General features: G+C 36.1%; 1 protein-coding gene across 2 annotated transcripts in view; it reads right to left on the bottom strand.

Annotated features, from left to right (window-relative positions):
• Positions 1 to 25,902, bottom strand: part of SP4 (Sp4 transcription factor) — an 87,982-nt gene that overhangs the window by 38,242 nt on the left and 23,838 nt on the right. For both annotated transcript variants that reach the window (XM_036113139.2, XM_036113137.2), the window contains exon 4: positions 3,609 to 3,837. In XM_036113139.2, the coding sequence (XP_035969032.1) occupies positions 3,609 to 3,837 (229 nt within the window). The remainder of the gene's footprint in view (positions 1 to 3,608; positions 3,838 to 25,902) is intronic.

Here is a 25,902-nt window from a genome sequence, read left to right as displayed (position 1 = left end):
ACATGAAGCTCCACACTCAGCAGGGAGTCTGCCTGAAGGTTCTCCCCCTCTGCCCCTCCCCCCACTCTCATCCTCATTCTCTAATAAATCAATCTTAAAAAAAAACAAAAACAAACTAAGATCCAATTCAAAGACAGAAAGATATAGGGAGATTCAAGTAAATCAATTAGGCAGAAAAGCAACAAGGAGACAGAAGACTTGATAAACTTGACCTAACAGACATCCATAAAACACTCCATCAAACAGAAGCAAAATATACATTCTTTTCAAGTGCACATAAAATGTTCTTCCAAGATAAATCATACACCAGGTCATGAAACAAACCTCAACAAAAGACAGAAATAATGGCACAGTATGTTTTCTGACCACAGTGTCATGAAAGTAGAAATCAATTATAGGAGGAAACTGGAAAATTTACAGATATCTAGAAATGAAATACACTCCTAAATAACCAGTGGGTCATAAAAGAAATCCAAAGGGAAAGCAGGAAATACTCTGAGAAGAATGAAGATACATCATACCAAAATTCAAGGGATACATGTAAAGGCAATACCTAGAGAGAAATTTTTAGCTGTAAATGCCTACATTAAAAAAGATCTTAAATCAATAACCTTCCATCTTAAGACAATGGAAAAAGCAAATTAAATCTAAAATAAAGCAAACGGAAGGAAATAAAGAATAGAGCAGGAACTAATGAAATTGAGAATACAGAAACAACAGAGAAAAATCAATGAAACCAAAAGCTGATGTGACTTGATTTTTGAAAAGGTCAACAAAATTGAACAAGCCTTTAGGTAGACTGACCAAGAAAAAAAGAGAAGACACACATTACTAGAATCTGAAATGAAAGAAGACTCATTACCAACCTTACAGAAATAAAAAGAATTATAAAAGAATACCAAGAATAATTGTATGCCAATTACTTAAACAACTTAGATGAGATGGATAAATTCCCCAAAAGACACAAAGTACCAAAACTGACTCAAGAACAATCAATCAATCAGAAAAAACCCTTACCGGTAAAGAGATTAAATTAGTAGTCAAAAAAATACCCGTAAGAAAAGCCCAGGACCTAGATAGTTTCATTGGTGAATTCCACAAAACATTTAAAGAATTATTACCAGTTCTTCACAAACTTTTTCAAAAAATAAAACTGGAGGGAACACTTCCCAACTCATTCTATGAGGCCCATATTACCCTTACCAAAAGCAAAGACATTATAAGAAAACTACAGACCAATTATCTCTCATGAACACAGATGCAAAAATCCTTAACAAAATACTAGCAAACTGAATACAGCAATACATAAAGAATTATGTACCACGACTAAGTTGGATTTATTCCACAAATGCAAGAGTACTTTAACATCTGACAATCAATTAATATAACACACCATACTAACAGAATAAAACACAGGAACTATGTGATCATCTCAACAGATGCAGAAAAGCATCTGACAAAATCCAACAACCTTTCATGACAAAAATACAATGAAGTAGGAATGGAAAGGAGCTTTCTTCATCAAGGGCATATATGAAAAGCTCAGAGCTAGTATCATACTTAATGGTGAAAGACTGGACCCTTTTCCCCTAAGATCAGGAAGAAAACAAGGATGTCCACTTTTGCCACTTCTATTCAACATTATACTATAGGTCTCGACAGAATAATTAGGTAAGAAAAAGAAATAAAAATCATCCAGAGTGGAGAGGATGAAGTGAAACTATCTCTATTTGCAGATGACATGATCTTACATATAGAAAAACCCTAATGAATCCACTAAAAAACCATTAGAACTAATAAAAAGAGTTCAGTAGGTTGCAGGATACAAGATCAATAAACAAAAATTAACTGTATTTCTATACACTTGCAATGAACAATAAAGAAAAAGGTTCCATTTACAATAGCCTCAAAAATAATAAAATACTTAGGAATAAATTTAACAAAACAAGTACAAAACTTATAATCTGAAAACTACAAAATAGTGTCAAAGGAAATCAGAGATCTAAATAAACAGAAAAACACATACCATGTAAAAGGATCAGACGACAATAGTGTTGAGTTGGCAATATTCCTCAAACTGATCTAAAGATTCCATACCACCCCCATCAGATCCCATCTGCCTTCTTGGTAGAAAGTGACAAGCTGATTCTAAAATTCACATGGAATTATAAGTGTCTCTGTCACTATCAAGAAAGTAAAAAGACAACTCTCTGAATGGGAGAAAATATTAGCAAATCATGTAACTGATAAGGGACTTGTATCTAGAATATATAAGGAGCTATTACAATTTGATTTAAAAAATCTAATTTAAAATGGGCAAAAAAAATCTTTTTTTTTTTTAAAAGATTCATTTATTCATTTTAGTGAGAAAGAGAGAGCACCCAAGCAGGGGGAGGGGGAGAGGAAGCGAAATCCTCAGGCAGACTCCCCACTGAGCGTGGAGCTCCACACGGGGCTCAATCCCTGGACCCTGAGATCATGACCTGAGCTGAAACAGGAGTTGGATGCTCAACCAACTGAACCATCCAGGCGCCCCTCTTTTTTTTTTTTTTTAAGATAAAATGAGCAAAAGATCTTAATAGACATTTCTCCAAAGATATACAAATGGCCAATAAGCACATGAAAACATACTTGACTAATGAAGTCATCAGGAAAATGCAAATACTGAGATACCACTTCACATACACACTAGGAAAGCTGTAATCAAAAAGCCAAATTATAACAAGTGTTGGCAACAACTGGAATCCTCATACACCGCTGGTGGGAATGCAAAACAGTACAGCTACTTTGGAAAATAGTCTGGCAGTTCCTCAAATGGTTAGACTTAGAGTTACTATATGGACCATTAATTCCATTCCTAGGTATACACCCAAGAGAAATGGAAAACCTATGTCCACACCAAAATTTGTATAAAAAAGTTTAAAGCCAACAGGTGGAAAAATTCCAAGTGTCCATCAACTGATAGATAAGTAAAATACTGTATATCTATACAATGGAATGTTATTTGTTCATTTAAAAGAATGAAGTACCAATACCTAATACATGCTATAATATGGATAAACCTTAAAAATACTATGCTACGTAAAGGAAACCAGTCATGAACAAAATCACATATTACATGATTCCATTTATATGCATGTCCAGAATGGCAAATGCATAATGAAAGCAATTTGTTTAATGGTTGCCTAGAGCTGGGAGGATTGGGGGTGAGGGGGTGATGGCTCAGAATACAGGGGTTTCTTTTTGAGGTGATGAAAATGTTCTAAAATTGTGATGATAAATGCACAGCTATGTGAACATACTAAAAACCAATGAAATGTAGATTGAGGGAATTGTATGGTATATGAATTTTATATCAATAAAAATAAAATTTTTACATAATAAATGAAACAAGAAAACCATTAAAAAAAAGTATAAGGTACATGGTAGAAGACCACTAAAACTCCATTCCTAGACTAGTTCAATTTAATCCCTGTCAAAACAACACTGTATCTCAACTTTGCGCTACAAAGCTAGTGACATTTTAGTGATCAAAGTACCCAGCCAATGGCTTGGTTTTAACTATTTTATGCCTTCCAGAGAGATAAAGTTGGTAACAGAGCATTTACCTTCCTTCTCCTTCCCTACAATTAGGACAGGAACAGGCAACTCTTCGAAGCCTCTTGCCAGGCTGCACCTCTTGATCAGAAGCTTGCTGGCCTTGCTGCAAATGCACTTGTGTGAGTTGGTCAGGACTAACAGCACCTATCGTTGCGTTAGCAATTCCTCCAACTGCTACAGTTACAGGAGCTATCGTGGCTTGTTGGACCTTTACTCCATCTTGTCCTTGCTGCTGACCTAAAAATTGGGGGGGGAGGGGGAAAGAGTATTATAATGTTTTCTATTTCTAAAGAAAGGATTAAAAAAAATTCCATGTGGACATTTTAAAGCTAACATATTTGTTCTAACAGTTAATCTGTGTAAAATACAATAGCAAAGGGGTTAATGATTTTTACTATGCAAATCCTCCTAAAATATAATATTCTCATTTAAGTAGTTCAGGCTGCCTCTATATCGGGTTGGTGGGACTATACATAAATCATTTAACCCTCTGGTGGCTTCAGTTTCTCCATCTGTAAAATGAAGATAGTAATACTTGCCACCTACCTACCTCACCAAAGTGCTGTGAGGATTCATGAGATATTATTTGAAAAGCACTCTGAGATCCTCAGATGAAAGATGCTGTATCCATTTCCACAGTAAGCAGCATATCTCATTCACTTCAAGAATATATAGGAATGAAAAGTAACTAAACAAATTATTAAGTTTTATAGATATTTCTCATTCCTCCATACTTTAAAATTAAGCAAACATCTCTTTATTGAGGCATCTTTTTTTTATTATGCAGAGTTAAGTAGTTTTTTAAAATGTAAAACCATCCATGATTATTACATACTATCACTATAATCATAAAACAGACATTTACGGTATTACTACTTCATTCACTCATGTTATGTAGCTTAGACTTACTTTACTTCTCAGGTTAGTATATATACCAACTTGGCATCTTCACTTAAAGAAAACTATGATAAATAATACATAATATAACCAAAAAACCCCATCTACTTTATCTATGGTTTAAATTGATCCTGAAGTGCAAGTGAGTACGCCTTATAATGATCCTTTCTTTCAACATGGTTCTTTCTCTACATCAGGTATGGAATAGCAGAAAACACCAATTTATAAAGTAATGCTCCCACCTCTGAGAGTTGATGTAAGAATTAAACAAGCTGATTTTTACAAACCCCTTACCACAGTGCCTGGTACAGAACTGTTCATTTGTTAGCTATTATTGCTGAGTCTCCACTGAGTTAGGTGGCAACACAAGAATAAAATATGGTAGCAGAAATAAACACGTGAGTACTGGGTGTAAAATAAAAGGGCTTATTTCAAAGCTGCATATGTAGTACTTTAAACATGGAGAGCAACCAAGAAAAGAATAAAAATTAACGAGTGAGGAAAGAGTACACATTTTCTAAACAAAACTAAACCTCTGACTGTCTGAGCCAAAGTCAATCTCATTCTCCTCTGTGTATTCAAAACACTCTGAAACCTTTGGAATAGCACGAATAACTATAATACAAATAAAAAATGTCTTTTGCACTGTTTTAATAAGGATACATATTTTAGTTTTTCTACTAAAATTTAAATTTCTGATCACCTTTGAATTAACATACTGTGATAGGTAAAGCAATGCAAGTAAAGTCAGATGTGAATTCATGTGCCATTCAATGACCACGCACTTGAGTATCCTCAAGCTTCCTCACCTCTTAATAATGATGACCTCCCTAAAATTCCTGTCTCCTATCTACTTCAGAGAGTTCTTTATGAAGATCAAGGTGATTTCCTAAAGGGTAAAGACTCTGTAAACTGTGAAACAATACACCATGTAAAGTGTAACTCTCATACCCCTATGTATCTTCTGAATACTTAATTTTTCCAGCTGTTGTTCATACAATACTAGGTCATTCCTTTCAGGCTGCAAAGGTATTTAAGATGTCCTTCATTATGTCAAAGAAGTGCTAGGAATCCCCGATCACTGGCTGATCATTCTCAGATCCCTTGACCATTTCCTTGATAGACTCCTCAACCCTTCACATTATGAACATTTATTTGTTCAATGCCTAAACAACTTGGCAAGTTATTGCAATGAATAATACCAAGCCAATCATACTTGAATTTATATATTTAAGCCTGACAACTCTCTTGACTTCTTCACCTAGCTGTCCTAGACAGTTCAACATAGCTCAGTATTACTTTTCTTTCATTTCCACTGCTACCAGTCAAGTATAAATCACCAAATTCTTTTATTAAAAAAAATTTTTTTTTAAAGATTTTATTTATTTATTTGGCAGAGAGATAGAGAGCACAAGTAGAGAGAGAGCACAAATAGGCAGAGCGGCAGGCTGAGGGAGAGGGAGAAGGAGGCTCTCAGCTGAGCAGGAAGCCCAACGTGGGGCTTGATCCCAGAACCCTGGGATCATAACCTGAGCCGAAGGCAGCCGCTTAACCAACTGAGCCACTCAGGCGCCCCTAAATCACCAAATTCTTTACCAAGGCTTCCAGGTCCTGCTCAAGTTTAACCCTACACCCTCAAACCTCATCACGTATTATCAGTCCTCTTCCCTGTTCACTCTGCTCCTGACACATTGGCCTTTTTCCCTACCCCTCAAAATCAAGCTCATTCCTTTCTTAGGGCCTCTGCACATCCTCTCCAGTCTGGGTGGGAAGGCCTTGGCACCCAAATCTTTGCACAGCTGATTCCTTAGTAATATTCTAAGTTCAAAACTCTCCTCTTTAGAAATACCATTCCTAATCACATCATCTAAAATGGTACCCTTTAGTCCATTTCTGTATCATCACCAAGTTTTGTCTTACTTGGATTAAATTATCTTGTCCTTTTTAACTTTTTTGTCTTTGCCTCACTTCTGAATGTTAAGTTCCATGAGAACAAGGATCTTGCCTGTTATGTTCACTGGTGTCTCCAGCATGTGGAACACTACTCAACACACAGAAGCCACTCAATAACATAAGCTTAATAAAGGAATGTTTAAAAATTTATTCATCTTCAAAACTTACTCCTATTAATGATTCTGTTTTGGTAAATGCTAACTACTACTCTCCCTATTAACTACACTCGAAACATTAAAACGTCAACTTTTAGGCTAAAGTTCTCCTTTACCCATTAATTATAACCATATGATAGCCAAGTTAAAAGGTACATAAAAGCATAATAGCTCTTGCATTCATCTTATCTTTCTGTTGCCAGAACCATCACCCTGGTCCAGGTCCTTATTACTTCATGCCTCTAACAGCCTACATGGGACCCACACCTCCTATCTCGTCCTTCAAACTATTGCCAGAAAATTTTAAAATGCTGTTCTGATCATATCACTTCCATGCTCACTAACTTTCAGTCATTCCCCATCAGACAAAGTCTAGCATTCAACTCCACCACAAAGACCTAACTCCTGGCTCGCAGACTTCCTCCTTATGGCCAAATCCAATGTGTATTTTCTCACTGCTGCATGTGACACAATCAACCATTCTGTTTTTCCTAAAACATGACTGAATGAGCTATAACTCCTTACATTCTGAGAAACCCCGTCCTCTCTGTTAGGCATTATCAGCATTTAAATCTAAGCTTGTATCACATTTTTAGTTTTTTGAAAGATTTTATTTTTACGTCATCTCTATACCCAAAATGGAACTCAAACTCACAACCTCGAGATCAAGAGTCACATGCCCCACTGACTGAGCCTGCCAGAAGCCCCTGTGTCATATTTTTAAAAGATTTATCCACACTGGTTGCCTTTACTCCACATTTCCCATTCTTTCCTCAAACTACTAAAATTGTATGTCCAACCCATCACTCTACTAAAATCATGACAGAATTAACAATTCGTCTAGAAATCAGACCAGTTATCCCACTCTCCTAAACTAGTTCCTTCTCATTGCCCAAACTGAAAACTTGAAGCCATTCTTAACTGTCCTCCATCTCCTTTCTACCCCCACAATAGCAGCTATCATTTTATACTTAGCTACTGGATGTCTTACATCTGTTATTTTACCTATTCCTCACACCCCTATGGATTGAGTACTGCCGTCCCTATTTTAAGTTAAGAAAACTAAAGTTCTGGGGGAGCCTGGGTGGCTCAGTCGGTTGGGCGTCTGCCCTCGGCTCAGGTTGTGATCCCGGAGTCCTGGGATCAATCCCAGCGTTGGGCTCCCTGCTCAGTGGGGAGCCTGCTTCTCCCGCCCCCTCTGCCCATTCCCCTGTTTGTGCTCTCTCTATTGCTCACTCTCTCAAATAAAAACTTAAAAAAAAAAAAAAAAAAAGAAAGAAAACGAAAGTTCCGAGAGGTACATAAAACACCCAAGGTCACAAAATAGCTAAGTGACAGAACTGGGATTTGAATCCAGGTCTAGCTAACTCCAAAAGCTATTCTCTTTCCACTGCATGTATTACTTATATTGATCAGTAGTCCTTGTTGAGTATATCTCTTCAAAGTATCTCAAATTTGTCCATTTTCTCCATCCTTATTGCCTATACATTAGCACAGGTCCTTTTCACCATTATGACAATTCTGCCCTTTCCAATCTCATAATGCAGATACAAATCTGGTTCCCCAAAAGTCAGTAAGTCTTCAAAGCATTCACAGTAAAGTCAACATTTCTTGGCATAGGATGTAAAAAGCTCTTCATAATCTAGCTTTTGCTTACTTTTATAGCTTCATCTCAGTAATCCTCCTCCATCCCCACTCTCAACACCAGCTACACTGAACTCCTACTTCCTCTAATGTTCCATGCTTGATTGTCTCTGGGCCTTTGACTAATGTAGCCAGTATCCAACATATTTTCCCATTCCAAATCTCCATCTCTGTTGGTCTGACAAAAGCCAATTCATCTTACAGAACTCAGTTCATGTGTCATTCCCTTTGGAAAGTCTTCCTGAAAGGTGTCTTTCTGAATCTAGGTCAGAAAACTCTTCTTTCTTTTCCCATAGATATCTTGTGCATAATTTTATTATATCAACGGACAAACTATATAATGAACGCATACTGTAAATGCTTGTTTTGTCTTTCCAAAAGATCATATACTCTTGTCTCTGAGGGGCTAAATACACCTCCCTTTTTTTTCCATTCCTAAAAATGGATTGCCTGAGTATGTTAAGACTTAAGAACAGATGACTGGCCCATGTGCTAGTGGATGCTGTCACTGTGTTGAGTTGAAATTATGAGTACAAAAATTTCTCATCATTTACAGGGTAAGTTGGGTATAGGATGGCTTATAAACTAGACAATGAAATTTGCATCAATGAGACCATTATTTTACTTATAATTCAATCTGGAAAGTTAGGACTATAATAAAAAAATAAGCACAGGAAAAAGCTCTTATATAGGAAAAATAGTTGGTTTGTTGCAATGACTTTGTGTTCAATTTGTCAAGGAAAAGTTAATAATAAAGATGCTCAAAAATATAAGAAGCTGTGCTGATGATATTGCTGGTGAAAATGGGAAAGACAAGTAATTATAGAAACAAACTACACATTTACAGTTATTAAAATGTCTGAAGGAAAAAGTTATTAATGCTCTTTTGAAACTCTAGTCTCTAACCTCTGTGTTACCACTTAAACTGTTTTATAACATAATCTTACAAATAACTCAAGATTTCTTGGTCCTATAACTATGCATCATGATGGAACATAGAATGACCCTTCTTTTCTTTTCCTTACATGCTGTCAGAGGTAAAAAAAACATTTCAAGGCTGCCTGGAACAACCAAGCCATCTTTCCTATTTCTTTCCTTTTTTGTTCTGCTCCCATTTTTCAAACACAAAAACTGGGCCAAGGGTAATGGGGGCCAGATGGTTGGTAGGTGACATGATATTAGATCGCTAGATACTCAAGAACATCTAGAATGGGTATTTAGGAGAAACTCTGTTTCTTGCACATTTTCCTTTAGCAACAGCTGGAGTGGTCTTTTGTCTCAAAATGGTACTAAAAGACTTGACTTTAAGCTTAGAGGAAGAAAGGAAAAAGGAGATTTAACGAGTAAAGAAAAACAGCATGTTCCATATAGACTAACCTAGTTCTCTGAATTTTGAGACAGGGGGCCTACACCTAAGACAGTAATGTATTACTCTGACTTGAGCTTCAGTATATTTAGCTCCCTAAGAGACCTTAGGGATTGAATTAGAATCTGAGTATTCCTGGTTTCTCTTAACAGATACCCTTTCATTCCATCACAGTATTAATCACAAATTATTTCTAACAAAAGCTGCTCAGGACATAGGGCCTCTGTGTGGTTTTACGTCCTTTGGCTAGCAAAGTTCCTGGCACACTGGAAGTACTCAATGAATGTTTCTTAAATAAAGTGGACGGCAATCTAAAATCCATATAAACACAGCAAGCTTTCTTATTAAAGTAGGCCAACATCAGGTCACAAGGCTACTAGATGATACCAAGCTTGCAAAAGACCTGTAACATGGGTGGCAAGACAGTAAGAAACAGAGTAAGTGTACATTTACCACAATCATCTCCTGCTTCATTGATACAAAATTCAGATCATTTAGGAGTACATCCCAAAGTATGTCACAACCTGCCACTGAAACTACTGTTTCTTTTCTCTCACATATATGCTTTACCCTATGATAGGTGTTACCCACATTCAGCAAAACCTTTTTTTGAAGAGTATAATAAGAGTATACTTTAAAAAATAATTATAACCAGGGCGCCTGGGTGGCTCAGTCGTTAAGCATCTGCCTTCGGCTCAGGTCATGATCCCAGGGTCCTGAGATCGAGCCCCGCATCGGGCTCCCTGCTCCGCGGGAAGCCTGCTTCTCCCTCTCCCACTCCCCCTGCTTGTGTTCCCTCTCTCGCTGTGTCTCTGTCAAATAAATAAAATCTTTAAAAAAAAAAAAACAAAAAACAAAAAATAATTATAACCAATCTTGACATTTAATGAAATGGGCTAAGATTTCTTCCTTTCCACATTATTTTGAAGAGAGTAAATACAGCTTTGTATTACAGATATATACACTTTAAGTTTTTTCTTCTGATTTTAACAATGCATACTCACCACAGAAAAATATTAAGAAGAAAATAAAATCATCCATATATTCATTATTCACAGATTATTACTATTACCACTTTGATGTATCTGCTTCTCATCTATTCTGCATTTTGATAATGATGCAACTCTACTACATACAAATTCTGTTGTATTATGTTCTTTTTTACTTATTTAATAATATAAATGCCTCCAAGTTATTACAAATTCTTTTAAAATAGTATAATGATTGTATAATATTCCATCATACACATATACCAGAACTTACAAAACCATTACCCTAGTATTAGACATTCAGGTTATTCTGAAACACACAAGTAACCCATAGCAATATAAATAATGAGCAACTTGAACAAAAATATTTGTTCTTATTACTTCCAAGAGACGGAGGCCTAGAAGTGAGATCACTTGGTCAAAGGATATGGAAACACTCTTAAAACTTTATATACAAATTAAAAAATCATAGGAGCATATATAAAGAGCTGCAGTCATTTAAATTTCCACTAGAAATATACAAGAGTACTTTTGCATCTCATGCACAAGAGAAAATTCAGTAAGATTTTAAAAAAACATTTAATAGAAAAGAATTGGTATAGAAAAAAATTGGTATCTCACTGTGTTTTTAAAAGAAGTGATTCCTACTCTTGTCTTTAATATTCTATATATTGTGAAGGTGCAAGTCAATGCAATAAGATAAAGAAATAACAAATCTATATGAGAAAAGAAACTCTAGAAAATCAACAAATTATTAGAACAAATAAGACATTTCAGCAAGATGGCCAAATACAAGATCAATATAAAAAATCAACAGCTTTCCTCTATAACAGCAATAATCAATTCAAAAAAATAAAAGAAAAAATAAACCATGAATACCCAAGAATCAATCTAATTAGAAATGTGCAAGTTTCATGTGGAGAAAGAATGGGGAATCCTCTTACACTATTGGTGGGAATACAAGCTGATGTAGCCACTCTGGAAAACAGAATGGAGGTTCCTCAAAAAGCTAAAAATAGAGCTACCCTATGACCCAGCAATTGCACTATTGGGTATTTACCCCAAAGATACAAATGTAGTGACCTGAAGGGGTATGTGCACCCCAATGTTCATAGCAGCAATGTCCACAATAGCCAAACTGTGGAAGAATCTGAGATGTCCATCAACAGATGAATGGATAAAGATGACGTGGTATGTATGTATATATACACACACACACGCACACATACATATATACATACAATAGAATATTACTCAGCCATCAAAAAGAATGAAATCTTGACATTTGCAATGACATGGATGGAACTAGAGGGTATTATGCTAAGTGAAGTACATCAGTTAGAAAAAGACAAATACCATATGATCTCACTCATATGTGGAATTTAAGAAACAAAACACTACTGGCTATCTGGGTGTGCTTTGGGGGTGGGGTGGGGTGAGGAAGTTCAGATCTCAATCTTACACCATTCACAAAAGTAAACTACAAACAGGTATTTTAAAAAAAAGCAACTAAATATAAAAGCAAAACAAAACTACAAACAAAAAATATTAGAAGAAAATACAGAACTACAGGGTTTTCTTAAACAAAATTCCAAAACAAAGACAAAGGAAAATATTGATAAATTTGATCATTATCAGAGTTTTATATTTCGTAAGACAAAAATACAACTTCACCTATGTAACTCCACCTTTGCTTAGATCAAAACCTGTGGAATAATCCTTAGTCTTGATTCCTGTCTTTCATACTTTATTCCCTACCCTGCAGCGTGCTCCTTCAAAACACAGCCAGGATCCGAGCACTTCACCACCACCTCCGCTACTTGCACCTTAGTCCAAGCTAAAGTTAGTCCAAGCTTTTCTCCTGCTTGACTACTATTGTTAACTGCTACCACTGCCCTAACTCTATAAATTCATTCTTAACATAGTTCCCAGAAAGATAGTGTTGCTTTTCTGCCTAAAATCCTACAGTGGCATCCTACTGTATTCAGAGTAAATGCCAAAGGCCTTATAATCACCTACAAGGTCCTATATATAAACTGGTCACCCACCACCTCTTTAATCTCATCCTCTGGCTCACTGAACTTCAACCATGCTGGCCTCCTTACCATTTCTTGAACACACTAGGCATAATCCCAATTTAGGGCCCTTGAACTCTGTTCTTTCTGCCTAGAACGGTCTTTCCTCAGCACATGTATGTTCAACCTTCTTACTTCTTTCAAGTCCTTACTCTAGTATCACCTTCTCAATGTGTCCTATACCCAGACTGCTCTATTTATAATAGTTATGGCCTTCCCTCCCCAGCAATCCCATTCTGCTTAATTTTACTTTTTCCATAAACTATGAAAAGATGAATACACTGTATCAGTGTTTAGTAAAAAATCAGAAACTACCTAAATAGCTATGAATTGGGGAATACTTAAATAACTGTAAAATAGTTATACAACAGCAATGTTGTATACTGGTTAAAAAGAATGAGAAAAATCTTTACAGACAAACCTAAGACAGACCTCTAAAAAATATGATTGAGTGAAACAATCAAAGTTCCTGATGTTTACATTACAAGCATTATAGATTTCCTACAACGATATTCACATGTAACAAATAAACTGGAAAAGGTCTGAAAGGACATGTAACAAACTGATTAAGAGTGCTTACTTCAAAATGGGGATCTGAAGAATGGAATGTAATCAGCAGGAGCTTGTTTAGCTTTACTTATACTAGGTGCACTTTTTTTTTAAAAAACAAGGAAAATGTTTCCATGTATTACTAACATATTAAAGATTTATTTTAAAACGAAAAAAAAGTTGGTAATTCATAAACCCAATATGGCATTTCATTATTGTTTTATCTGCATTTTTAAAAATTCCTAATGGAGTTGAAATGCTTATTGGCCATTTGAATATTCTTTCTGAATTAAGAGCTCATGACCTTTGCCATTTATCTACTAAGACTCAGGCCTTTCCTTTTGTGTAGTTCTATTTATTAAGGACCCTTTGTCTTATTTGTTGAAAATATTTTATGTAAGTTGTAACCATATACATGAAAACCAAAGGAAATGTGGCTTGGTCAACCTCTGTGAAGTCAGCTATAAATGACATTTTAAAAAACTATGACCCCTTAATAACATTTAAACATAATAGGAAAATGAGGGGGAAATAGAAATAAAAAATGAAGGTACAATCTTACCATCCACTTCCTTCAACTATTACTGATTTGATTCTTTTAGCATTTCAGACCAACCCTTTGAGGTAAGTAGGGCACTTATTAATATTTCCACATTAATGATAAGAAATAGACTCAAAATAATCCAACTGGCCCTTAACTTCTTATGGGAAAAAAATGTTTTACATGTTTTTTTCTCATGAGTACCAGGTTAACATTTCTGTGTAGGAAACAGACCCACAAATACAGAAAACAAACGGAACTATCTATCTTTTTAAAAAATTAACCCAATTACCAATTCACTGAAAATAATCTACTTAATAATAGTGAAGCAACAGGTTCACGATGCTATTTTAGGTATATGCATTTCATAGTTGTGTTTTTTACACATAGACTAGGAATAATGTTTATCTACTAGAACTGATTAGGAAAAACAAAACTGTTTATTTCTATAACATAAAACTTGCCATGGAAGGCCAGGGAGACTTCTTACTTTTCTGAATAATACTAAAATGATTCTTAACTCAGCCTATTTAAGGTTTATTTCCTCTAGAGATTAAACTTGGAGTCTACCTAAATAAATCTAAGGGCCTCTAAAGGTATACACAGGAAAGAATAGAAGTCTCTGTACCTTTCAAATGGTTTTCACTAATTACACTCTGAAAAAGAAGTTGATTTGCTTTATAATGACTTAACACAGACAAGGAGAATGTATATTCCTAAACATAAAAAGAAAACCAGGTATGTCTAGGGCTGGAGGACAGGAGGGAGAGATGGGAAGTGACTACTTATATGCCTGGGGTTTCTTTATGAGGTTAGGAAAATGTCCTAAAATTAGATTGTGGTGATGGTTGCACAACTCTGTAAATATACTAAAAACCAATGAATGTAATCTTTAACTGGTTGTACTGTATATGAATCATACCTCAATAAAACTATTCTAAACAGGGAATAACTAGAAAAAAAATGTACTTTTTTTGGTTCTAAATCTCTTCAAAATAGTGTTCTCAACTGGAGGTAATTTTGTTTTTTAAGGGATATTTGGCAATGTCTGGAGATATTTTTGGTTGTTGCAACTTGGTGGATCATTACTGGTATTTAGTGAGTAGAGGCCAGGGATGCTGCTAAACATTTTACCACATACAGGACAAATCTCCAAATCAAAGAATATCTAGCCTGAAATGTCAATAGTGCTGAGGTTAAGAAACTCTAATTAAACTGAGCTCCCAAATAACTAATGTTCATGGCTCTCATACATTTATATCATTATAAACAACTATAACCAAAATTGGAATTACAAAAAAGTAAAATATGGTACATTTGTATGATACCCATAAAAACTATAAAAAACTACATGAGTCTCCACTTAAAAAAAAAACAACAAACTACATGACCGAATTAAAGCCTTTACAAAGAGAGTAATATAAATTTTGGAATGGGCTTTGACAGCTTTGACAAATGACTTGGATAGATTCCATAGTACAGTGGCAATACAAAGAATAATACCCTAAGTTTGGTAATTCTGCTCATTAATTACAAAATGCTTCTTTACTTTATTCAAGAACTGTAATAAGTGTTTTCTATAGAAGAACTATAACTTGAGAATATTAATAACTTAGTGCTCTCTACATTCTTTAAATGAAGATGAACCATATTAGCCAATCACTTCTGAGACTATTTACACATCATGGAACACGTATAATTTTTAAACCAATACTGAGTTTCTGAGTAGGCACAACACACAGTTTAGCAGAGCATATAAATTTAACAAAGCTTTGGAGTCAGGCAGACCTGTCTTTGAGTTCTAATTCTCTCTACAGTTTCTTTTTTTGAGGACCTGGGAGTGGTGGGAATTAACTGAGATAATGTATGTAACACACTTAGCACAATGCCTACAATAAGATGAACACTCAAGAGGAATGTTAACTCCAATACAGTTGAAATTGCATAATTTATTAAGTACAAATAACTAGTAACAGCCATCCAAATTTTTCTAAGTCTTAGATCTTTGAATGAGAACTTAGGGTACAAGTTGAGATTTATTCATTCAACAAACATTTCCTGAGTACCCGCTGTGTGCTTAACACTGCTGGGTAAATAAAGATGAATAAGATCTGACCTGAAACTCTCACCTGTAGGGGAGACAAGCAAGTAATTATAAAATGTACAACAACAACAAAAAGCATAAGATGCTTAAGTAGTAGAGAAGAAAGCAATTCACTGTCAAGAAGAAACATGAAGGCTTCATGGAAGAGAAGAAACCACTGACTGGTGGAAAGAGTAAAGGCAAATAGGAAGGCCACGGGAAGAGTATATTTAAAGGCGTAACTCTAAGACAACATACTGCCAGAGATTAAAGTTCAAGGAAATGAGGAGCTAAAGACAGAGTTGGAGAGAGAGGTCAAGAAGGACCTTATTCAGTAATTTCTTAAAGCAGTGACTTTTGGGGGTAGGTGAGGAGTGGGTTCTTATTAAGGTATCATGCTCATCCCTCCCATTCCCCAATTCAGATAATACCTGCCATATAATAATTACTTATGTTTACTGAACTTACTAAATTAGGCCAGAACTGTACTCAACTACTTTACACTTACACTGTGTCATCTAATGCTCTCTCCTAAGGCTCTGAGAGGTTATATAAACTTCACTATCACGTAGCAAAGCCAAGGTCTGAACCTAGGTCAGCCTAAATCCAGAGCCCTCCACTCTTCTATAGGCTATACCACCCTCCCTAGGAACCAGGGATATTATTTGGGCTTTGGAGGCAATAGAATTATAAATGGTTTTAAGTAGGAAATTAATGGGTTCAAATCCACATTACAGATACAACACTGCCAATTGCTCTGAATGGAATGGAATATGGAAGTTCTATTCATCATTTTTAAATAAAACCTGTAGGAGATCTATCATATCCTCTACATTACATTATAGACATGATTAAATCAGTGTGCTAATATGACCTTTACTTAGATTAGATAGGAAAGTTGCTTTGACCAAAATATGCATAAATTTAAGATGTGGGATTTTCATTATCTTTTATTAAAAAAGTGACTAGGTCAAACTTGATTTACAGGCTAAACATTTCTTAAAATTAAGGATCAGAAATTCAACAATGCCTAATACACAGTAGACTGCATTTCTAGAGCAAATATCTCAGAGGTATACATAGGCAAAACCTGCCTATCAATTCTGATTCTTGAAGATACTGCTCTATTGAGCCTCGAACAGGAAGGAAAGGCAATTCCAGTCACTTATGATCTGCTACTGATGAGGGGAGGTAGGTGGTACTTAAGCTTTTTCTTCCCATTTAAAGTCCCAGAGAAGTTGCCATTATTCACAAAGAGCAGATGTGCACATTTTTGAAAATGTAGCCTAAACTTCATGAATGATCTGATACCTATCAAATTCAAGAAGGTTTAAGGAAGGACTAACATATTCCGAACAGAATAGATACACTTACGAGGGACATCTAAGCAGAATTAAGAAGCAAACACAGAGAATGCTGATTTTAAGAAAATAAACACCAGTGGACTCAAAACTTTCTTTACTATATAACCCCATCGTAAAAATACCTTAACTTTACAACCTAATATATTTATTTATTACATGCATATAATAAGTGCATATCAATGCATACATTATAAAATAAACACAAGAAGCAGACATTTGCAGTTATGTGATTAGAAAAATAAACTCTAGCATTTTCTTCCTACTTTCTGTTTTGGAGATCAACATCTTTCAAAACAACATGAATAAGATATAAACAGAGAAGTATTAAAAAACAAATAAAACCCAACTAGACACACACTGGCAAAAGTTCACCCAAGGAAACTGGTAAAAGCTCACAGCTAAGTTTGCTCAAAACCAACTGTACTGATATGGTTTGAGATGGTTATGACTTGATTTCGAGATCTATCTAAAATGCTTAAGGAAAATAAAGCCGTGTATCCATGAATACAGAGAACAAACTGGCGGTTGCTAGAAGGGGGGGGGTGGAGAGACTGGCAAAATGGGTGAAGAAGAGTGGGAGGTACAGGCTTCCAGTTATAGAATAAGTCATGGGGATAAAGGTAGAGCATAGGGAATATGGTCAATGACACTGTAATAGCGTCGTATGGTGACAGATGGTAGCTACAGTTGTGGTGAGCATAGTATAACGTATAGAGCTATCTTGAGAGCTGCAGGAATCACCCTGTTGTACACCTGAAACTAATGTAACATTGTGTGTCAGCTATACCTCAATAAATAAGTAAATAATAAAAGCAGCCCACTCATCACAGGAGACTGTATATTTCCCAGAAATGTCACACCAAGATTTGAGGACACTTGGCTAAAAAAACATCAGCATGTAAAACTGCTACTGACAAGAAGAAACATTAGATTAAAAGAGTCAATGTGAAAATAATTTGTCCTACAGAATTTCATATGTAGCATTATAATAAAGTTTAATTTTAAGATGTTTTTCTTGAGGAAATCTAATGACATTTTTAATGTTTGATACAGAATATGGGAAAAAAATATGGGAAAAAACAGTAAGAAGAATTTATGACTATCACTGGAAAGCAACAATATTCTAGTTATTAGATGTAGAAAGATGGATACAGCTTCAATCCTGAGGAAAATCATAACCACGTCAGGCACTGTGTTAAGCACTTCCACGTATTTCACACATAACCTGCTGAGACAGGTTATTACTCCAAAAGACTATCTACCCCCTAATGCTCTGATTCCATGCTCACCAATTAATTCTGATTATTACTTGGTTTCTCAGGTACCTTGACACCAGAAATAGATTAACAGCATTCCAGTAATTGGAGAGATTTATCTCTTAGCTTGTATTAGAAAGAAAAAACAGTATTGTACTTTATAAGTCAGCCTCTTGTCAATCCTGATTTTATAAATCAACTTCTCTAGGATCCGAACCTAAAAACCAGTTCTTGAAATTTCAAAGCCACAAACTAAATCATAGACTATTTTGACTCTATCACAGAACACTTTAGGAAGCCATACACTAAAAGAGGAAAAGTACCTAATCATCTTAACTACAAACAATTACATGCATGTGCGCACACACACACATACACACACTCTTCAATAATGCAGTAATAATAAATTAGTTTAAAAGCAGGCTGACAACTTTTAAAGTTTATATGACCAAGTATAGTCTCCAAATTATGCAGAAATATACAAAATACATATTGAGTCAAAAGGATTCAATGTGCCTAACAAAAGAACTCTGGGAAAACAATGGTAGAAACCCCCCAAATTAATGCCTCAGGGACTAGCAATACCCTAGTGTCATGAGAAAGTTAAAAGACCTCCCTAAATGCCTAATTTAAAAAATATGACACTGGCTTTTAAATAAATTTAAGTATTGAAGTGTGTCCCACTCATTTCCTAAAGCCCATGTTTCACAGAACACCTTATGTATTTTCTTATATTTAACTTGTAGCTGTACTGTTCCTACAATCTACCACTGAAATGATTTTTTAATGATAAAAATATCTGATGTTAGTTTGTAATAAAAATTCACATTTTCCAAAAAAAATCACATTTTCCTCTAAAATTACTTGATTATAGAATATTAGGCAGTTCTTAGGGTTACAAATTAATAACTGGCACACAAACAAAAGCACTCAATTTGTATTTTCCCTCTTCATAATTTAGAAAGTTGACACACAAATAATCCAACATATAAAGCAGCTCCACTCCATGTATTCAGTTCAACTTATTATAATAAGTGTTTACTGAGTGCCTCCCATAGGTCAGGAATACATAGATGAATAAGGCAGGAGTTGGGGAGAAAAGCTCAGTCAAAACAAAGACATACACTTGTCTTCAACTCCTAGTTATTTCTGTTTATTCTGGCCTTAATCCAGATTAAGGGTCAACTCTTCTCAACTCTTTGTCTACATAGGGAAAAGTTTACATTATAGAAACCCTTCCCAAGAGGCAAGCAATTGACCCAGAAGGTTCTGAAGATTTCCTTTAAAATTGCAATAATAATAATAAAAAAAATCCAATTTCCTAGCATCCCATTCATTCTTTATTGAACCATACCCACTTAAGAAAGTAGAAGGAAAAAAAAAAAAAAAATCAAAGGAAAATCTGACTCCTTCTACATGGAATTTTAATAGTTTTTAAAGATTTGAAGCTGTTTCAGTTCTTCAGAGGTAAACTGAGTTACCATAGATTGTCCTGAACTGATATAGCCTCTATCACAAACTTTATTCCACTTCAGGCTCTTTCACTTCTTGAAGATGTAATATATAAAAGTTTAATAACTTGAAAAGTCTACAACTGGAAACCTAGGAAGGTTTTGAGGAAGGGAAAAGGAGTACATGACCAAATCTGGGTTTTAGGAAAACTCTGGAATGTCAAGTATATGACAGAAAAGCTAGAGGCAGAGAAGCCAGTTAAGAAGCTATTCTATCTGGGGCGCCTCGGTGGCTCAGTTGTGAAGGGTCTGCCTTCGGCTCAGGTCATGACCTTGGGGTCCTGGGCTTGAGCCCCACATCAGCTCCCTGCTCCGCGGGAAGCCTGCTTCTCCCTCTCCCACTCCCCCTGCTTGTGTTCCCTCTCTCGCTGTGTCTCTCTCTGTCAAATAAATAAAATCTTTAAAAAAAAAAAAAAAAAGCTATTCTACCTTCTAGATAATGAAGCCCTGAGAAAGAACACTGACAAGAGAAAGAAAGAACTAGATATAAGAATAATAATTATAATAATAATAAATAGCTACTAACACTTAGTGAAAACTTTACTGTGTTCTAAGCACTGTGCAAAGCACTTTACATACATTATCCCACTAAAGCAACGTTGATTATCACCATTTTACAAGTGACACTCATATCTAGAGAAACACTTGATCAAAATTTAAGTGGCAAAACCAAGACTTGAATCAATTGCAGGATTCAGACCTAAAACCAAAAATTTCATTTAAAATCATTGTTATGAAGATGAAATCAGTCTGTAAGAATTCTGGTCTGGATCACAAGAAGAGGATAAGCACTTCAACTGAGATAAAGAAACTCAGGAGGGAAAGCAGGTTAGGAAGGAAAATCGGTTCTATACTCAAGATGCCTCCCAACGAGCAGAGCTCCAGCTCAAACTTTGTCACCAATTAGACTCCACCTCCAAGAAGTCAAGTTCAGCACTGCCTCCTCTCTGACTACTATCATTTAACCTTCTGCCATCTTTTCTCCCAATACTCTTGAACTTCACCCTCACTTTGTTCTACTGTCATTTGACTGGACGCACACTCTCAATCCAGCAATCCTCCTGACTTCATTTGGCATCCTTTGCTAATCCCTTGCCTCTCTGAACTTTTGTCATATCGAGTGGCAATTCTCCTCAGAAATGCCTCAGGAAACAATACGATTTCATCTCCTACCACTGCCTCAGAAAACATACTCAGTTCTCTTAGTCTCCACTCTCTCTCTCTAGTCCTTCCCTCTCCTCTCTGTTCCTACTGCACCAACCAACTTCCTTGAAACTAGATTAGCTTCCTCTGATCCATGTCCAAACTGTGCAATCCAAAATGTAGATTTGACCATGATATTCCACTTCTTAAGGCCCTTTGAAGGTTTCCCACTGCTTTCAGAGTACCATTTAAATTCCTTATCATGGCAAGGGAAGATCTCCCATCATGTGGTGCTTGCCACCATGACTACAGCACATGAACTCTTGGTCTGAACACATAAAACTGTGTTCCCTTCCCTGATCATATCTTGCTATTACATGACTCTGACCTTTTGCCTGGAATATCCTTTTTCTGCCAACCTGGCTAATTTCTAGTCATCCTACCTGAGCTATCCTGTATCAATCACCACCTCAAGGAAACCTTCCTCACAAATTCCCTCTGATTATACAGTACACTTGTATGTTTCCACAGAAGATGGGTCCTGCTGTTTAAAGCATTATCACAGTATATCATAACTCATCTGATTTCTAACCCCCAACATTCCTGCTCCAATTATATGCCTATATACTCCTTAGTAACTTCTTAAGCATTATGGTATCTATAACCTAGCACAGTACTTAGTAAATAATAGGCCCTCAATAAATACTTACTATATGAATAAACATAAATCATAGTCTTACAAAGCCTTTACCCGCTCCCAAGATACTATCCTCTTCCTGTTTTCATCAAACTTTTCCAAATGTATCCTATACTTGCTAGGTCAGTATTTTCACCATTCATTCACATAAATGCTTTCAGTTTTGCTGTAGCATTCCTTAAATTTTATAAAGTAGTTCTACCCTACAGAACTTTCTACAAGAATGAAAATATTCTGAATCAGGGCTGTCCAATATTGTAGCCTCTAGCCACATGTGGCTATTAGCTATTAAAATGTGGTCAGTGCCAGGGAACTCTCTTACACTGTTGGTGGGAATGCAAACTGGTGCAGCCACTCTGGGAAACAGTATGAAGGTTCCTCAGAAAGCTAAATATAGAACTACCCTACAACCCAGCAATTGCACTACTAGGTATTTATCCAAAGGATACAAAAAACAGCGGGCACATGTACCCCAATGTTTGTAGCAGCATTATCCACTATAGCCAAAATATGGAAAGAGCACAAATGTCCATCGACTGATGAATGTATCAAGATGTGTTATATATCTGCAATGGAATATTACTCAGCCATCAAAAAGAATGAAATCTTGCCATTTATGCTAAGCAAAACAAGTCCGAGAAAGACAAATACCATATGATCTCACTCATATGTGGATTTTTTTTTAACATTTTTATTTATCCATTCGGGAGAGACAGAGAGAGAGAGCACAAGTGGAGGAGAGGGAAAAGCAGGCAGAGGGAGAAGCAGGCTCCCTACTGAGCAAAGAGCCTGATGCAGGACTCGATCCCATGATCCTGGGATCATGACCTGAGCCGAAGGCAGACGCCTAACCAACTGAGCCACCCAGGCATCCCTCATGTGGAATTTAAGAAACAAAACAGATGAATATAGGGGAAGGGAAGGAAAAATAAGATAAGATAAAAAACAGTGAGGGAGGCAAATAATAAGAGATCCTTAACTATAAGGAACAAACTGAGGGTTGCTGGAGGGGCGGGGGGTGGGTGATGAGTTAATGGGTGATGGGCATTAATGAGGACACTTGTTGGGGTGCCTGGGTGGCTCAGTCATTAAGTGGCTGCCTTCGGCTCAGGTCATGATCCCAGGGTCCTGGGATCGAGCCCCGCATCAGGCTCCCTGCTCGGAGGGAAGCCTGCTTCTCCCTCTCCCACTCCCCCTGCTTGTGTTCCCTCTCTCACTGTGTCTCTCTCTGTCAAATAAATAAATAAAAATCTTTAAATAAAAGAAGAAAAATGAGGACACTTGTTGTGATGAGCACTGGGTGTCACATGGAAGTGATTAAACACCAAATTCTACCCCTGAAATGAATATTCACTATATGTTAACTAACTTGAAGTTAAATAAAATGTTGAAAGAATAAAAGAAACAAAGAGAGAGAGAAAGAAAGAAAAGAGAGGAAGGAAGGAAGGAAGGAAGGAAGAAATGCGGTCAGTGCCACTGAGGAAATGAATTTTTAACTATAATTAGTTACCTTAAATAGTGACATGTGCCTGGTGGCTTTCATACTGAACAGCACTGTTCTCAGGTCTTACCAAATGATCCAAACAAAACCCATGAACTTTTCCCAATGCGCACTCTCCAAGTCATCTTTCCAACATTCAACACTCTCTCAGATTTCTCTTAGCTGTTGATATACCATCCTGTTCTCTTCCTATCTCTGTTTTCACTTTTCTTGACTCAACATTCTCCTTTTGTCCCCAAATGATTGAGTGTAACCCCTAAAGCTAGGTCTCATCCTTCTGCACTTCAAACCCAAAACTAACTCCCTCATCAATTTCACACGCTGCCATAATTTCAATCACCACCTGTATGTACAAGATTTCCAAATCCAGATGCTGACTCTGATCCCTCTTCTCAGATTCACACTCCAAATACAAACTGGGCATCTCTAATGGATGTCAAACTTAACAAACATAAAATTCAGGTTCACCACCTTCTTTTTCTCAATGTCATTTCTTTTAATGAAATGGTGGAATCACTCTCACAGTGACCTAGGCTCAAACTCTTAAGAATTACCTTTATTTTTTCTTTCTATATTCATGAATTAAATCTTGTTGATTATTTTCTTAAAGTCTCTTGAGTCACATGCTTTACACCCAAGTTCAGATTTCCCATCACTGATATGTGAACTAACTCTATGGTCCCAAAACTGGCTTTCCTGTATCTCCTATGTCTGCTAGGTAGTAAAACTAAAACACCACTTTATACAAGAAACTTCCCTTCCCCTAACCCTCCACAAATATACACATTCACACACACCTTCAATGATTTGTCACCTGTCTTTCGTCTGACATTGTCATTCTAAAATCAGACTTTTACCAACCTTGCCAACTTCATTTTCTATCATTTCCCTCAAAGTCTCTACTAACTCAAACGGCCTACCAATTCTTTCTTAAATACGTAAAGCATATTTCAGCTTCCTCTTCTGTACCTGTTGTTTCTTGAGCCTATAATGCCTTCCTTCTTTATTCGTGTTTTTTTTTGGGCGGGGGGCACTTTCCTTTCCCTCAAGAATCAGTTCATGCTTCCTAGGCTTCACAAAGCCTTTTATTTCTGCCCTGGCCCTCATTTTTCCTGCTCCTAATTTCAACACTGCTACCTTTTACCATTCAGTCTGCTTTTAGCATATATCACACCGCATATTACTTCTATGTACTATCTTTAATTTTAATGAATATTCTGTCTCAACTAGAACAGAAGCTTTTAGAAAGCAAACACTGTCTTATACCACCCTTTTGTTCTAGGAACTTAACCCTGTGCCTACACTTAGTAGGAATTAAGGAAAAAGCACAAAAAAACAAATATGATGTTGAAAGGTTGTAAGTAATAAGACAAAGAGAAAATCAGCAACCAAGGGCACTAACTACTAAATGGATAAAATAGGAAATAAGAGGGGAAAGAAGTAACCTAACACAACAGCCGAGAATATGGGCAAAGGCAATCAGAGAATCAGGCATCAGTGTAATAACCACCTAAAAATAGCAAAATCTTATAATGGTCATCATTAAATGACTGTGGGTTTTTCTGTTTTATAGGCAGTTCCCTCAAGCAATGCTCAAAATAAATAGGTAAAACATAGGATTTGCGGTGTTTTTTTTTTCCTACAATGGTATTTTTTTAAATGAAATCCTATATATCAAGGCAAGCTAGCAGTTTGTGCAGGTGGGTATGAAAATTCTCAAAATATTAGAATGACAGCCTTAATTGCATAGAAATTTATAGCTGATCTGTCCACCCCTGGAAATACAGAACTGGCACTCAGTGCTATGAGGGTATAGTATGCCCTGTCAGTTCTTAAGGTCACAGCTTAAAATAGTTACAGAATTCAGGGCCAACAGAGGCTGGGCCAACACTATTAGGCGGTCATGGATCAGTCTAACCCCACAGATGTCTATTTTAAGCTACATCTCTAAACAGCAAATTGAGCAACCAGGAAATACTAGTTTTCTACTTTCAAATGCAGATGAACAAGCCAAAGATTGTCTCTAAAAATGTGGATGGGATCATTCCAACCATATAAGAACCATACACTGTCTGCCATGCAATCCAGACCCATCTATCGTGGGAAATTCAGTCCTAGTCATCTCTTTTCACTTTCAATGTAGATGAGAAAAGTATGAGCTCATCTTTGTGGGGAAAAGAGTTCTTAAAATTATACTGACTTTCTTAGATACAAATTTTGGCATATTTTTTTTGGCGGGGGGAGAGGTTAGAACACCAGCAAAGAGAAAGTTTTATTTACTTACATGAATTCATAATCTTATTTAAAAGAAACCTCATTTATAGAAATAAACCTTAAGGTAAGACAACTATGTACATTTGATAGAAGAGACTAACTTAAATAAAGATGTGTGACAAGGAAAAAAATACACTTCATTGTAAAATTATAGTCAAAGCCTAATACTTTTAACAAATGATCTTTATATTTTCTCTTCAAAAGTTATAAGAACTCTTGGGGCGCCTGGGTGGCTCAGTCAGTTAAGGGTCTGACTCTTGGTTTTGGCTCAGGTCATGGTCTCAGACACCTGAGACTGAGCCCC

Source organism: Halichoerus grypus, chromosome 12 (assembly GCF_964656455.1).
Source record: "Halichoerus grypus chromosome 12, mHalGry1.hap1.1, whole genome shotgun sequence".
NCBI classification, from domain to species: Eukaryota; Metazoa; Chordata; class Mammalia; order Carnivora; family Phocidae; genus Halichoerus; species Halichoerus grypus.
Note: the sequence above shows the minus strand (reverse complement) of the source record. Positions and strands in the feature narration are given on the sequence as shown.